The sequence below is a fragment of the Balearica regulorum genome, chromosome Z (assembly GCF_011004875.1).
Source record: "Balearica regulorum gibbericeps isolate bBalReg1 chromosome Z, bBalReg1.pri, whole genome shotgun sequence".
Lineage (NCBI taxonomy): Eukaryota > Metazoa > Chordata > Aves > Gruiformes > Gruidae > Balearica > Balearica regulorum.
In genome coordinates this window covers 1896822-1913425 of record NC_046220.1, presented here as the reverse complement: position 1 = coordinate 1913425, position 16604 = coordinate 1896822, and the positions used below count along the sequence as shown (strand labels likewise).

Sequence of the window (16604 nt, the reverse complement as noted above, 5' to 3'; positions counted from 1 at the left end):
TAGAGCTTCTGCTTCCACTCATACCACTGTTTACAACATGGACAGTTACTGCAGAGAAGCATCTTTGCACCAGCCGGGACCTCCTCAAGATCTATATGCTTGCTTAGAAATCTCACTGTTGTCGTCAAGTTACTGTCTCATTTCATGCCTAATTGGGCAATGGGTCTAATTCCTCAGTCTTTTGACTATTGCCTTGGAAGTGTGAATAGTGTCTGTCACTAAAAATGATTGCACATATTTTTAAGGAGTTCCATAAAATAGTTTTATATCAGCATATAATTGGTATCTTACTGTAGATAAGATTCAGTAGTATTTTGCGAAGACTTCCCAGCTGAGAGGGAAATGGAATGTTTCTGTCAGGGGAAGCTAATTGGAAGAAGCCAGCCTCATGCCTACCTTGCACTGCTGTGAGGATGTAGAGATGAATTAGAGAACATCCATTTGCCATCGTGCATATTTCCAGAACAAATAGCTTTGTTGCCTGTGGTCTCTACAAAAGCCCTCTCCTGGAATAAAGCATGATCTATGGGAGACTGTCAGGACAGCAGTCGCCAAAGGCAGGGCTATGTCTTAATGCCCGTCTTTTCCCAAAACTCTCCCTCTTTCTCCTGTCTTTCTCAAATTTCATTACTATTTATGCTATCTCAGTTTTGCCTTGCCTCTAATTTTATTATCTGCCTTTCAAAAGGGGCAAGACATTAAGATTTGGAGCACCCTGAACTGGATACTGAATGAATGTAATAAGAGATATTCCACACCATGAAGTCTCCTGTTTAATCCTGTTTTATAAAAAGGGCTAAGCATACTAAAATGCTAAATGAGAATTAGGTGTAAGCATTAATGATAATGCATAATTAGCTAGTTTGTGCTATCTGATCCAATTCATTTCTATTAATATAATGATTTCGGTTTAGGCTAACTTTGCTGAGCCAATGAGGACAGCTTCTGCCCATCCAGAAAAGTCTGTTGTACACTGCAGACTTTAATTCTTGTTTTTGACTGCCTTTCCAGGAGCAGTTGGCATGGACAGATAGCAGTGCTCATGCAACACAGGGCCCACACTGCAGCCAGCAAAACTGGCTCCTGCTGCCTTCATTTATTGAGGCTAAACATAAATGTGAGATGTTCTTCGACCAACAAGTAGTATCAAAGAGCCAGGACATAAAATATGAAAGCAAAACATTGCAGCTTTATGAACCTATCACTCTCCAAAATGAAATTAATCTTGTCACTTTTAGAGTCAGCAGAACTTTTTTAAGAATATAGAACTATTGTTTTATTAAGAAAAGACAAAGAAAGCAGCAATCTGTTATACAAGTACTCCTAATTTTACACACTTTGCAATGTAAAAATGATCATCTCTTTCAAGTGTCTTTCATTTTTCTTCAATTAAGGGTTTAAGTTTAAAGTAAGCAGTCTTGATAAATTAATGGTATGTTATTTAGCAATCTTAGCAATCTTATTACTGTAATTTTATTGAACAAATGGGAACGTTGCAAAAGTATCTATTCTGCATAAGTGATGTTGCCAAGATGATGTTTCTTTCGTAGAAGGTCAGTTAATAGGATCACTACACTGCCAACAGGCAGAGCCCTGCTGTTTCTCAGCAAGGATTGAGGGACAAGTTCAATTTCAAATACACATTGGCTTGCATTCAGATACTCTAAAAGACACACATATAGAGCGAGATTTGGATAAGAAAAACATCCAAATAAAATACTGTGCAAAAGTTCAGCTTTTATTCAGGCTAGTTATTCTGTGTTGTCAGCTCCACATTAATAAAGATTATAAATACACTCTTGCTAAGAACGACAAAATTGTCCTAGTGCTACCCAGTGGGTTACTGCTGAATTATTTTAGCAGGGAGAGAAGGGAAGACGGGGCATAAAGAATTATTTTTTTACTTAATGTGACTGTTTACAGGTTATTCCAGAACCAGGTGTGTTATGAAATTAAAGGATGATAACCAGTTTGGAATAACTCCCCATATGGACATTCCCATTTCAGAGTAAGTGAGGGTTTTTATTCTGGGTTAGTTTATTTCACTTGCAAAGTTTATCCTATTCAGAATAAGTGTTTCCCAGAAGGGGAGCTTTTTCACAAAAAGTATTTCAGTCAGTTTCACCACATACACAGAAATTCACTTTATGTGACTATACAAAAAGTTAATTATGTACAATAGATTTTGATAAAATAGGAAAGAACATTCTAAACTGCAGCTTTCACGTGCACTAACACATTATTGGTTTGGCTTGGAGCATGTGTGCCTCACCTGCCAGAACACCATCCCTGCCATCACAGGCGATCCCTGTGGCCGTGTTTTAAGCCTTAAGACCACAACTAATCTTCAAAGGTGAAATAACAAGCAAAGAATAATTGTTTTCACACTTCATCACTTCTTTATGATCTGAGATGACTGTATCAGTGGCAGAGGGGAAGGTCTGTTTTTTCTTTAAACAGTACTCTTAGCATTTTTGAAGCACTGGTGCCTCACAGCCCTTTTGCTGATGGTGTTGTAACAAGATCTTCGGAGGTTTGTAAGATGCAGTGGTCCCTGTTTTCATTTTAAATGGCCTGATATTTTATAGACAGGATAAAAAAAGAGCAATTAAGAGGAGGAAAAACTACATTTCAGATTAGACCCTGTGGCAGCATTAGTGTTTTGGTTACCCATGATGCTGCTGAAATCTTTAGGAAAAAAAGCGTGCCCTCCTCTTAGTCAAGTGTTCTGAGTTACATCCACAATCGCATCTCTGGGAAGATGTGCTGGGAGCAGGAACAACTGCACCTCAGGTTGCAGCCTGAGCAAGATTTTGCCAGGGTCCTTCATCAGGCAGAGGAAATAGTTCCCTTGGACTTCCAATGTGAGAAACGAATAGAAAAATGATGGATTACTTCTGCAGAGCTAAGGAAATGCTAACCACACCTTCTGTACAACAAAATATTGTCACAGTAGCCGCCTGACTCAGCTATTTTTAGTCTTTGAGGAAGGACCTTTACTGGAAAGAAAAACATTTAATATTTGGAAAATCTGAGTATCAGACAGGGCTTACTTTGAAAATGGAATTTTACTGTATTTACCAGAAATAAATATTGCATTCTTTATAATTTTTTCTTCTCAGTTCACTGTTAAGGTAGTCCTTTCAGCAGTGCCTGTGAATAATTCTTTTAAATAAAAAGATGCTTCTCAAAACTTTAAAAGCCACTAACAAGTTTCTCTATAATGCAGCTTTTAAGCTGTAACACACACTGGATGTTAAGTTAGGATTTGTGAGGGCAATAAAGCTGATGCAGTTTTGCTTGGGAACAATGACCAAGCATACTCGTACTCATCCCGGAGGAACTCACAGAGGGCTGCAGACCGGTTGCCTATACTTGTCCTTTTTCATACATTTTGGGTGATTTAATGCCAGGACTAACTAGAACACAAGCACCAAGGGAGTGAAAAGGTCCTAGAGCGATGCTAACCCGGGGCAGGCTGACTCTGACTCCGACTCCAAAACGGTCCAAGGCAGCATAGCACAGGTATATGCTTAGCACGTGTCCAAAGCTGCATTATTTTTAGAGGTTTTTTTATACTTTTGAAACAGTTCTTGGTTTGTCATTCAGGTTTATGCCTCCGCAGTATTGAGATACACCCTCCTTGTTTTGTGACATTGACATTTTCATAGATTGTTGCTCACCTTATGCATGTGTGAACAATTGCTGCCTGGATGGGGTGACTAGACAATAACAGAAGAACATTCTTTAGTTTAAAACTCCTACTCGAGATATATATTCCTGAGCTTTCTAGTCCTGTCAGTTATAACTAAGCCATTAAGTTAATCATGTTGAATTCAGAAAAAGGTGCTACCCGAAACCTGTCAAGGTAATTATTCTTCTTTATCCTCTGAGGTGGGAGTGCTCTGTGTCAAATAAACATTTTTTAAGTGTTGCACCATAACTCTCTCCTCATCTTCAAGATCTGCACCTTCTTTCATCTCCCACCTGAAAGAAAAAATAACTTTTTATTTATTTTTTTATGTGTTTTAAACTAGTCTTTAGAACAAGCAAGTCAATACAAAACTTGTTACTATCAATTCACTGGGGTACACCAGTTGAGATTACTGAATCATATAAAATACAACCCTCAAAAATCTCAACCCACACAACTGGCATGGCCATGAGGCAATTGACATAAATTGTCAAAACTACCACAAAATCTTACTTACACTTATTGTGGTAGTACTTTCTTTTTCTGCTCTATATCACACACTTAGGTAGAGGTGGAAGCCTTGTAAAACTAGCAGAGAAAAAGTGGAAGAGCTAACAAGCATTTTGGAAGTTAAACAGATGCTCTCAAGACTCTAAGTTTGCAGTGAAAACTCAACCACCACATGATGTCCAACCCAATATTTAATGTGAATGGTCATCATTCTCTTGCGGTGACAATACTATATTACAAAATACCACAAAACTGACTGGCTCTTTGTTTCTTTAACACCAACAAATAAACAGCATATCAGATTCCTTCCTTTCTCCATGTGAATATTGAATTCTAGTTTAGTATAAAGTCCTAATACCATTGAAACTGAAAACCTGAAAAAGACTAGGAAGATGATTTTGCTTTTCTTTAGTAGATAATTAAATATAAAACCTTAAGAGTCACACGGTATTCCCTTGCAGAAAATCAGGGTAATAAATGCAGAAATAGTGCTGATACATAGTCAGCTAAACTTTGTATCACTCTAATTATGCCTACATAATGCTTGGTAATGTGGCTCTATCTCTTTTACAAATTTTGTGGATATTTAAGCGCTTGATATTCCTTTAATATTAATCTCTTTCTGTTCTAAGTAGATAATAAAGTGTAGGCTCCCAGTTCAGACCAGCTGAAGACAAAAGGTAAAGCATGAATACTGAATACAGAAATCATATATTCAAGTATTAAATCCAGTAGATTATAAATGAGCCATAGGATGATCCTATAAAGTAGGAGACATGTAGAGGAGCAGTAGAACAAAGACTGCTTTTAGGGAACTAATGTCAGGAGCCATGCTTTAATCCTGTCCCCACACTTGTTAGGTCCTCATTCAGACTGCAAAAAACAGTGAATAAATTAAATATAATATGGAATAGTGGGAGGAGTACTTTGCATTCTTCATATTTGTAAAAAGAGGGCAATCAGTATTGGCAAGACAGCACGGTGTGTATTTTTTGTAACTGTATTTAAAAGTTTACTAAAACCAGAAAAAGAAGTGCTCTGTAGCATAATCTGATTGTTAAAATACATTTAGGAAAAATATATTCAATGAACAAGTATAAATTAGCATATATCCATCTTACCTTTCCCTTAAAAACTGAATCTGACAACCCACATCACTGCCTGGAGTGAAGAAGTATCAGAACAAGTGAAGCATACTATGATTAAAATTATAAACACTTTTCGTCCACAATCAAAGTTTTGCAATAATTAACATCCTATTGCTCCACTCATATATGACTACTGTCATACTTAACCTCATCTGAACAGTAACATTAGGTACAATTAATTGCTGTTATCTCTGTCTCCTCCGTTCTCTGGTTTATGGTACGTTTATAATCTCTGGCTATATGAGCCCTCAGCACTGCTACTTCTGCAAGCGTCCCAGGTGAATGCTGTTATCGGGGTGACTGCTTTCCCTTTTCCCTTTTGCTAACATGCCAAGGAGCCTCTTTAAACCCAGGAAGAAGTCGTGCAACCCTTAATTTGAATTTATGGTCCTTGGAGTCATTCCGAAACACCACTTTACCAGTTGAATTGATTCGTTTTCATTAATTTGATTTGTTGCATATTTTTAAGTAGAGGGGCTGTTTGCTTAGAAGGACGGCAACTGAAAATGCTGAATGGAATACATTCAGAACAGTTATTGCTGGAGGTATAACGCAGAAATCTAGCTGTCTTGGCTAATGGAAGCTTAACAATAAATCAGCAGATTCCTTTTAAAGATAGTGACTTCATACTTGTCAGCACATTTCATTGAATCTTAAACGTTAGTGTTGGTAAAAATCTTCAATGTCATCCAGTTTGGACATTCTTTAGTGTTCACTTTATAACAAGTTATTACTAATACATTACATTATCATTTTATCAAAAAGTAGTCTATTTTTAAAGCATTTAAGCAGATCCAATGAGGATAAGAATGTGTTCTATGCATTTGCTTAACAGTATCCATGAATTAAAGATCTATGAAATGAGCTTGACAAACACCTGGTCTCTCATCTAATTTAGAAATTTTTCCACTCTTAGACTTAAAGTCTGGGGACAATATTGTTTTTTAAGACTACTGGACAGTAAGCAAGAAGGTCACAACATGTCTTCACTGTTCTAAATGGGATGAGAAATCAGGTGTTTATGTTGAAGTGAAAATAGAGTCAACATTTACTATTCATAAATTTGTCCCAAATGGAACATGTTTTTACTAGGATATCTAAAATGTATGACAACTGTTTTGGCAATTGTAATTGGTACAAACCCAACTAGCCAGTTCAAGTAATGTGGATGTGAATGAAATTACCATCATGATTTACTTCCAAAATGCAAGTTTCATCAATTGAACAGCCGACCTGCACACCTCTGTTACTTCAAATTGTTAGTAACGTAGCTCTTTGAGAAAATTTCCAAATCCATAGTTGACATATATTTTGTCTTAGTCTGGCTATATCTTGGAAGATTAAATAAAATCAGCATTTCAGCAGGGTACTGGAATTATTTGAACCAATCCATCATATCACCATCTACTTTTTGCTTAGAATTCATATAACCATAAGATGAGCCCGAGTGTCCAGAAAGTCCAACTTTCTATATATTTATATATTCTATATATTTATATATTCTAAATATTTACAAGAAAGCACATGTTTAGAATAAAATGCCATCACCTTTGTAATCTTTACAGTAGCACTGCAAGTTTTCAGGCCGGTACTACTTGTGTACTTACAGAATAAAGCATTTGAAATATATTTTCAAAGTATGCTGAAATATCAAATAATGTAAGATGACATACTGTGTGCACCTGAGGCGAATTGCCTAAAAGCTTTTCGCTGTATGCCATTCCTTTCTGTCTTGCATGTGGCTAATCAAGGGGAAAAAAACCCTAGCGGTATATTTTTTGGATAGATAGAGCAAAACACATCAGCACAGATAAATACAGGAATCACTGAACTTTTCTGCTGGTCAGCCTAGACGGTAGATCATGAGGTCAAAGAGGATAACTAGCACTGGGAGGGCTTCTGTTTCTCCTCATAAATAAGAGGCAAGAGAGGAAGAAGACTTCGCTTGCACATCCACAAGCTAACAAAGTGCAAGGGGAGCAGTGTGCAGTGCCCCAGGAAGATCCAGTGATTCCAGCTCAGGTCTCCTTAGCAATGCATCCATGTGCTAGCCTTGCTTATAATTAGCATCAATACATCCATTTATATAAATGGCTAGACAGGACTGTGTTTTGTGATGCTTTTGTCTCTTCACCGGACTGAATCATAAAAGCTAAAGAAACAGTAAGTGTGTTTGCAAAGACGCGGAGAAAAGGGCATCTGTTAAAAAGAATGCAGGTCCTTTTAGCAGGGCTGGATTTCATGCATGGTGATACTTTTGCTGCTTTGATTTTCAGTTGTAATACTGCATATATTCTGTAAATTGTACATATATATACCTATGAAGGCACTTTTTAAAAACCATAATAGGGACTATATATTACATTTAGGTGCTTGTTATGGATCAAAAGGAAGTATGTGCAGTTGATACCAAAGCAGTAGTATATTAAATCAGAAATAAACCATATACAGTAGTATGTGTATAGGGGTTACCAAAAGTGACACAAATTTTACCTGTAGCAGATTGCCACTTTTAAAGAAGTTTCATTAAGAAGTCAACTATAATAGATACTCTTTGATTAGTTACTTTGTTTATTACAGTTCATCTAACAAGTGTGTAAAGATTAGAGGTAAAAAATGATGTAAAAAAATTACAAGCAAGAATAAATGTGAACAAAAATGGAAATAAAATGTAATAATGCTTTTCAACTCAGATGTATTTTGAACTTTGAAAAAGCTCCATATTATTTGAGAGACCAACCACGCTCTTTTTCTAAAGGTTATACAAAACAATGTGTAAAAAGTTAAGAGTTTACAGAAAGGGTCATCCTAATATAAATTTATAGTGGTATTTAATGTATTGGTAATCGTGCTTATGTAGTATTTTGATATCTATTGCATTTCTTCATGTCATGAAAAATGTTGCATCACCCATAGCTCTATGGAAGGAAGAGCTAAAAATGAAACCAATGACACCTTTATTTCCTATGGAAAAGCTAGTATCTCAGATCTTCTTGTAGGAAAGTGTTGGCAAATGATCAAACATTAACTGTACATCAGGTAGCTGAAAACAAGCATTTCCATACTGAATAATAGCTATATTTAATAATTGCTATGTATCAAAAATTAGCAATGTAGTTGATACTGAGCTAAGAAGATGACATAATTCACATCTAGTCTAAATCAGACACCAACAGTGCCATTCAAACATCTTAACATGGGTAAATATTCAGACTTCAAGTACTGCAAGCTCTTAAACTTATCTATTTTTAATGTGGTGAATTACCACTGGAAAGTTTTGCAGACACACTATTTTCAAGAGGAATTTTGATAAAAAAAGGGAGCGCAAGGAGAGAGGGTCTTTTTTTTGCCAAGTCTTAGGTAAGAAGGCAAGAGTGAGAAAAGAACACCAAAAAGGTGCTTAAACTTATCTTACATTCCCTTTTATCTTTAAGTGATTCGAGAGTCTTTTCATATAATTTACATGAAAATATTTTCCACCTATTCACCTTCAATTTCTTCAATAAACTGTTTTGCTGTAATTATCAAACTTCTGTCTAAATGCATTTATTTCTAAATAACACTGTAAACTGAAGGAGGCAAAAGAAAGCACGAGTTTGTGCATAAACAACTAATTGTTGCAATTTTTTGAAATTGAGATTAAATTCATCCCATTGTTTAATAGGTGCAGATTTTTTTGCAAGGGACTTAACCCTAATATGCGCTGCCAGCTGTGGCATATTCTCTTACATCGTGTGCTTGCAACGTGGAGCCCTCCCAGTTCAGTTGTTCCTGGGGTCCCTTTCTGCTTAAAGAGTATTTTCCATGCACAAGTACTTCCTGTAGCCTTTTACACTTGAGCAGACATGAAATTATTGTATTTTCTCCAAAAACGGTATTTATACCTGTCCATACGCTTGATCCTTGTAGAATGTAATTATGATAAATATTATTAGTTGCTCAATGAAGATGAGACAGACCATTTTTTGGCTGGCCATTGACAGAGAAAGAGGTAAGTGACAGAGCAGGCACGAAGCAGAGACAAGTGTTTTGGTGTTGTGTCTTTAATTTTTGAAACCTCCAAGCCATTGTCACACATCCTGTTCTCGTACCTGTGCAGGACCTCTACTGAATTCAAACACCTTTGGTTGAAACAGCCATCATCCCTTTGTACCGGATTACACTGGCATATTTATAGCTGAGGTTGAAAATATGTAGATATTTTTGTATAATTCCTATTTTTGTATAATTCTTGAGATTTCTTACGATAAATCAAGATATTTAAATTTATATGTAAATGTTTATTTTAATCCAAAATAAGCATATACATTTCAGTTATTAGAATACTGCCAATAAAAAAGTCAGTAGTGTTCCCTACACTGAGCTGCAATGGGTAGAGAAAAATCATGCAGTTAAATAAAATGCAATGCCTTGCTACCAGCTCACGGAGCATTTTAATGAATTACTTTTTTGCCTCCTGAACTTCAGGAGAGACACAGCTGTGGATTAAGCTCTTGCAGGCAGTGGAACAATTGTTTTATCAATGTCTAGCATGTTAAACTTCACCACAAGACAAGAAATCTCAGCAGCTGGTATCTTGTTTGCCATTTTTAAGTAATAGAAGAATATACATCTCTGTAGCTGTAAATACACGTTTTTGTAACATAAGGAATCATAGACCATGAAATGCATTTTACATCAATGTTAGGCAGCCAAATAAATCCAATGTTTATCCGTAATCTCAAGTCCTGAAAAATCTTTTAGTTTCTATGTGGTGCAAAGTTTTATTTTTCTTATGGTAGTATTAAATTAAAAGGGAAGTCTCTGGTAGTTTAATCAGATTGTATTTGATTAAAATAAATTTTTTATGACTGTGACTAACATTTAAACTCCTTAAATTGTAACAAGTCAAAAGATGTCTGCTTTGTTTCAGCCATTTGTGTAGAAATCTTCCCAGATTTTTTAATCTCTCTTGAACCCTGCTACAAAACACATACTGCCGTGAAGGACACTAAAAGAAAGGGGGGAGCAGCCATCAAATACACAACTACTGCACTATTGAACAAGACCCAGAGGAGCAATGCGATGCATGTGAAGCTTCTGATAGCGATATTCCCGCTGAAATCACACCAACTGGGACATGTCTACCTAATGCAACACAATTCGCTTGTCTTTCTCCATCCAAAATAAACAATATCCCCCTGTAGTGGAAAGTTATAGTGCTTTCAGGACAGTCCATGTGAAAATCAGTGTCCTTCATCACATTCAGAAATAAATCAAAACTGAAAATTTCAATACATAAACATCATTAAAAATGTCCTCCCAGAATTTTCCCAATCAGTAAAATAAATTAATTTATTTTCCTAGAGGATATAGAGGAAGACGCCATGAGAATTATTATTTATGTTTTTAATTATCTGTATGCCACAAGAATGGGAGCGAGGGAAAAAAAATAAAGAGAGATGCAGCTATAAGGAATCAACAGAGTTATGCTCCCACTTCCAAAGAGCAAACCAAAAGGAAAGACAGAATTTCGATGTACTGAAGAAATCAGTACATGGGAAACATTTTAGAAAGTATGTCATGAGAAGAGAATAGAGCTCTGACTCACAGGTTAACCTGTCCCAGCTATGAAGTTAAGACATTAGAAGGATATTTAAGAAGTTTTGAACTGAAATAGAAACTTCACAAGTGTTGGAAAAAAAATGATGAAAGACCCTTTTCCAGGGCAAGAACACAGCTACAAAGGATGTTGTCAAGGGCAGTGGAAGGCACACAGCAAAAATTTTAGAAGCTTTCCAGCTGCAATAAGAAAGGAGAGGTAGTATTTACCCAGCCTCCCTGTTACTGGTGTTTGCTATCCCACATCTTTGAAAAACGGTGAATCAAACCTCACAGACACCGAGCCATGAGTTGCAGACAGCAGGAACACACTGCAACAGGACGAAGCTTTCTCTTAGGTCTTTTTTTTTTTATTCAACCTTTTTCGTTCACAATTCTAACACAATAGAAAATTGGAAAGATCTATATCCTCAACATTTCAGTTGGTTCTTTTAAAAAAATCATTAAGTTAAATTTCCATTTTTCAGCGCATTCTTACAGCTCTTTCGTAACTGCATACCTTTAAATAATGGACATTTGAGAGAATTAGGCTCGCACTGACCCAGCTTTGTTGAAGCTGTCACCATAGGTTATTCTGAAATAGCCCAGTTTGTTAGGTTTCTGCAGCAGCAGGATGTCTCTTTATTTTCAGTTTCCTGAGATTTCTTGTTTCATACACAACTTGTATACTGCTGCTCTAGGTCCAACACCACTTACATCAGAATAATGTTGACATCATAGTGTCATTGTGTGAAGAAGCGTAAAGATGCTCTTAATAAAGGTTTGAGTTTGATAAGTGTTTCCAACTTGGGTGAGAAAACATGTATATGTGTGGGCACATATATATATATATATGACACATAATTAATGATAACAATACGGATTAATAGAGAAAAAGGAATGTACTAAACAATTAACAGAAGACTAATTATGCACTTAGAGTAGCAAGCTGTCAGTAGGTGAACACAACTGGAGTGAAATGAAACCAGAAGTTTCGGGCACCTAGATATTTACTCCCAAGAGCTCCTTGTACTTGGGATAAACTCTAAAGTACGAAAGGGATAGGAAAGAGAGAAATCACAAATTTCTAACACTTTTCTTCCACACTGATCTACTCCACTAATATTCCTCTTGGAGTTAGGCACCTGAATTCCTATAAGACCTCCTGTGTCCCAGACCTCATCCCACTGGCTTTCCAGCACTTCGCTCTCCATCATGGAGGAGTTGTCTTCTTAAACAGGGACTTGTTACTGTGTCTGAGAGGATCCTGGGTGAATTATGTGCTAGAATGCATAAAGCATCAAAGGCCTATAGAAATATACGTATATCAGCAGGATCCCAGAACTATAACGCTTTTGCGAGAGGAAGTGAATGACAGCGCATTCCCTGAGGTGGCAGGTTTAGGGAAGATGCCTGCGTCTCTCCTCTTTTTCATTTTAATAAATAAGTTTTTTTATCCTAATTAATTGGTGAAATTTTTTTGGCTGAAAAATTTTGAATAACAGGGCAGATTTTAAATGACCTGTTCATTGTCAAGTAATTTTAGTTAAGGTGGGCCTTATAAATTTAAATGCAATGTGAAAGTATTTGGTTTCAATATTTTATAAGTAAATGACATGTTTTTATCCAAAATAACATTTCAATATGGAATTTTTTTTTTTTTTTAATTCACAAATTAGGGTTTTTTAACCCAAACTGATATTGTCAGCTTTTCAGGTAACCAAGTACGTGTAAAGTATTTTATGTTAAAAAAGAAAAAAAAATATTTTTTGCTGTTGCTTTTTAAATAAGTTAAACACCCCCCCATTCCCCCACCCCGAAACCCTAATAATAATAATTTGCACAGCTTCAGTTTACTGGACTTGTGCCTTACTCAGATTTGGACCAAAACACATTCTCTTTTAGTCTAACTGCTTAGAATCTTATGCAAAGCTTATTCACAAAGGATAATTTCTTATAATGACAGTCACAGAAATAATTGTGCTAAGATCACATGTGTTTATTGTCTGCAGATTGTAGCCTGTCCGCATTCTTTTATTTCTTCTTTGGACTACCCCAAAAACCTCTAGTACATGCATGAAGATGCTTATCTGACTCTCTAACAACACTGTATGCTTGATTGTGCAAATGCATACAATATTTCAAATATATATGCATATAGCATACCTATATATATACATACATATGCAAGTAATGATGCAGGCATTCACGAGGGCAGATTTTATGGAAGAATGAGATCAATAACATTGTATCTAAGCTAACTGCTTGGAGGTGAACATTCATATTTTCAATAATTTTAAAAAACTCGGTAATCATCGTATGAAATGAATTTTATTACTTTGAGTATTAATATAATTTTTCAAGAAAATCAAGAGGCCCAAATTCACAAAAGGAAGTACCTTATCATCATAGTGCTGTCAACATTTCCATTCAGTACATGTAAGTTTTGCCTGCATATGATTACATGGTAGAGTTTAGGAACCAAAAATTCATCCACTGAAAATATCCTGCTCTTCAGATCATGCACTACTTGTTCCGTGTTTTCACCCCTCCCATTTTTATTTCAATTTACAAAGGCTTTCCATAATGAATGTTGAAAACCCAATGTAAATACTTTAAAGGATTAAGCTTTCAAATGTGGTTACTGTGGCATATGTATGTTCCGTAAATACAAACAAGATATATCTGCTGAGAAATTATATTTGATAATTTGACAGCTTTGTGGCTTAGGAATATAAAAAATTCATATTTTGTCAACAAGAAACTTCCTCCATTTGTTAAGAAGGGGCTACTATGATAGCATAGAAAGATGAATATTTTGAAAACACAGATTATGAGTAATATAATCCACTACTTTTCTTAATGCACTGAATTTAAAAAAAAAAATTTTTCTTTCTTTTAGAATAATTCCACTCAGTTCACAACTTGCAGAAAAATGTGCAATCTAAGCAGAACATTTAGAGGGGCCAGGAAACTGACTTTTATTGGTACCAAAAGGTTTTAATTTGAGCAAATCATGGGCTGCTGAAAAACCTTATGTCCTTTCATGTTCATACCAAAGAAAAACCTGCTTCTGCCTGGTCTGTGGCCAGATTTCCCCACTCTCCTGTAAGAACCAGGCATGTCCCACTCTGGGACACCTAAGGCTGGTGTTCATCTAGAGCAGGTTCATCATGGCCATGTCCTGTTGGGGTTTGAGTATGTCCAAGGAGATACTCTATCATGTATAGACAGGCTCTATGATCTCCTTGGGCAACCTGGTCCAGAGTTTGACCATCCTTGGAGTAAAAAAAGGTTTTTTTCTTATGCTTAGACAGAATTTCCATCATTCCTGTTGCACCCATTGCCTCTGGTTCTGCCACTGGGTGCCACTGAGGACAGACCATCATCTTTACTCTCTCCATCAGGTGTTCATACCCATGGATAAGGTCTTCCTGAGCCTCCTCTTCTCCAGGCTGAGCAGTCCCAGCTGCCTCAGCCTCTCCTCGTTTCATCGTACCATGTGGAGCTACCCCAGATGGCACACAAACACGAAGTCTCCTTCACACCTATAGAAATCCTACCAGGCAGCCTTACCCAAGCAAACATTAGCCCCATCATTAGTGCTGTCCCATATGGCACAGTTGTCCCTCCTCATGCACGCTGCAGCTGCATCTAGCTCTGACTACTTCGCGTTCATGTAACTAAAGATGGTATCGTAGGATATTTCTACATGGCGTGACAGAGTGTTGCAGATAAATGCCAGCGACAGCACCAAGCGAGCTGCTCCCCGTTCTGGAAGCGGTGCAGTTATGTGAAGGAGGCCATACCTGCACTGATGAGGCCAGGCTTTAAATTGCTCAGATGACCTTCATTTTGGCATTTTACACATTCTGAATCTTCAGCTTGCAATTTGAATACTCTGAAGACAGTACATTTATACACTGTCTGAAAAGCAGAGTGCGCCTTATGGAAAAAGCTGACAACAATCCAACACAGAATATCACAAGATGGTACACAGGCAAAACTGCTTTACAGTCCCAATACCAAGGACAAGTGAAATAATTATCTTTTGTTGGTATTAAAAGGACCCCTACATATGTTTCAATACGATCCAGCTGCCACCGGAATGTGCCTATTTCACTCCCGGCAGGTATATTTCCTGACACACCTATATGTTTTTCAGTAGGGCTCCCTGTGAAGGTGTAGTTGATGGGGGAGGTGCCCCAGGCTTGGTGACATGGGAGATGGATGGGGTTCCCTGAGTGTCCTGGCCTCCTGCCCAGCTGACGGCTTCGGCAGGGGAAAATTCCCTCGTTCAGACAGCAGCGGTCACGGTTCTTCTGCCATGTGCCAAACGCTCCTACTAGTGCACGAAACCTCCCTTAACTTCCCAGGGCTCTGGATGAGCCCACAGCAACAGCATCTAACCACTTCACGGGAGTCACTTGTGCCCTGAGAAAAGGAAGGACATTGCCTTTACATTACTTTGTCCATGCAAACTTGTCCCTGTGTAGAAAAATCAAAGTGATCACACCTTTTGCAATACCTGAAATACTGAAGTAAACCGGCCAAATTCAGACATCTATACTGCACGTCAGTACTTTATTTCCCTGACACTCGCAGAGTAAATGTGGTCCCTCCAATAAAGAACAGCATATGAGTAGTGCCTGTATGTCTTTTCTTATAGAAAATAAATGTTGAGTATAACACAATATATAATCTTTTTTTTTTTTTCCAGGTCTGAAGTACATTTTTGAAAGGCAACTGTATGGAAACTGTGCACTAAACGGCATGACCCATTAATGGCTGATACCGAGTCAGGATGAATTCTTTAATGCTAGAGATTGGGAAAGAATATGCCAAAAATAAAACAAAATAATAGACAGAAAGGGCAGGATAAATTGGCTGGTTCCCATTGTTAGATACAAAAAAATTGAATTCAACAAGCCTGGAAGCCTAGCAGCTACTTCTTATTTTATTTTCAAAACTTAGTAGCTGGTTGTATAACCCTGTCTCACTCTCCCTGAGGATTACCGGGGCCAGACTGAAAATTCAACAACCAATTGATGCAGAGATACCATCTCAAAGAAGAATAAAATAATCTGTAGATAAAAATCTACATAACCTAACAAATCAATTTCAGACCAGCAAATAGATAAATAAACAAATGTAGAGGAAGAGATGAAGACACATAAACAGCTTCTCTGTCCGCAGTATGCTTCATTGTTAGTCATTTAGGTCTTTCATTGCTGTATTGCAACCCTTTACAGAAAGGTTCATGCAAAATAAATACATAAGGAATAATCAATCAAACAAACAAACAAATAAATAAAATTTATTTATAAATAAAGTTTTTCAGTTTGGAACTGAAAACCTAGTAATTTCCCCCATTTCATTCCATGCAAGATAATATTGCCTGTATCAGTGTAACTAATATTTACATCCAGAAATGAGAAACCCACAAATGCTAAGAAGAGAAAGGTAAGTGAAAAGAGGACTGAAAATATTGGAAATCAGTCATGCAGACCAACATCTTGCAACCAAGGTAAGGGAGAGAGCTGGAAGAAATTCCCCAACAGCTCTCCTGAATAAATTGGCAAAGAGCTTTGCTTTCTCTGCTTAGCTCAGGTCCAGCTGTTAACTGGAAAAAGATGAATAAACAAAGGCAAATTTAATCTGGTTTTGACCCA

The 16604-nt window shown here is 36.9% G+C and overlaps 1 protein-coding gene across 4 annotated transcripts in view; it reads right to left on the bottom strand.

Moving 5' to 3' along the window:
• Positions 1-1722: 1722 nt before the first annotated feature.
• Positions 1723-16604, bottom strand: part of KIAA0825 (KIAA0825 ortholog) — a 252971-nt gene continuing 238089 nt past the window's right edge. For all 4 annotated transcript variants that reach the window (XM_075739321.1, XM_075739324.1, XM_075739322.1 and 1 more), the window contains one exon: positions 1723-3987. In XM_075739321.1, the coding sequence (XP_075595436.1) occupies positions 3873-3987 (115 nt within the window). In that variant the 3' untranslated portion in view covers positions 1723-3872. The remainder of the gene's footprint in view (positions 3988-16604) is intronic.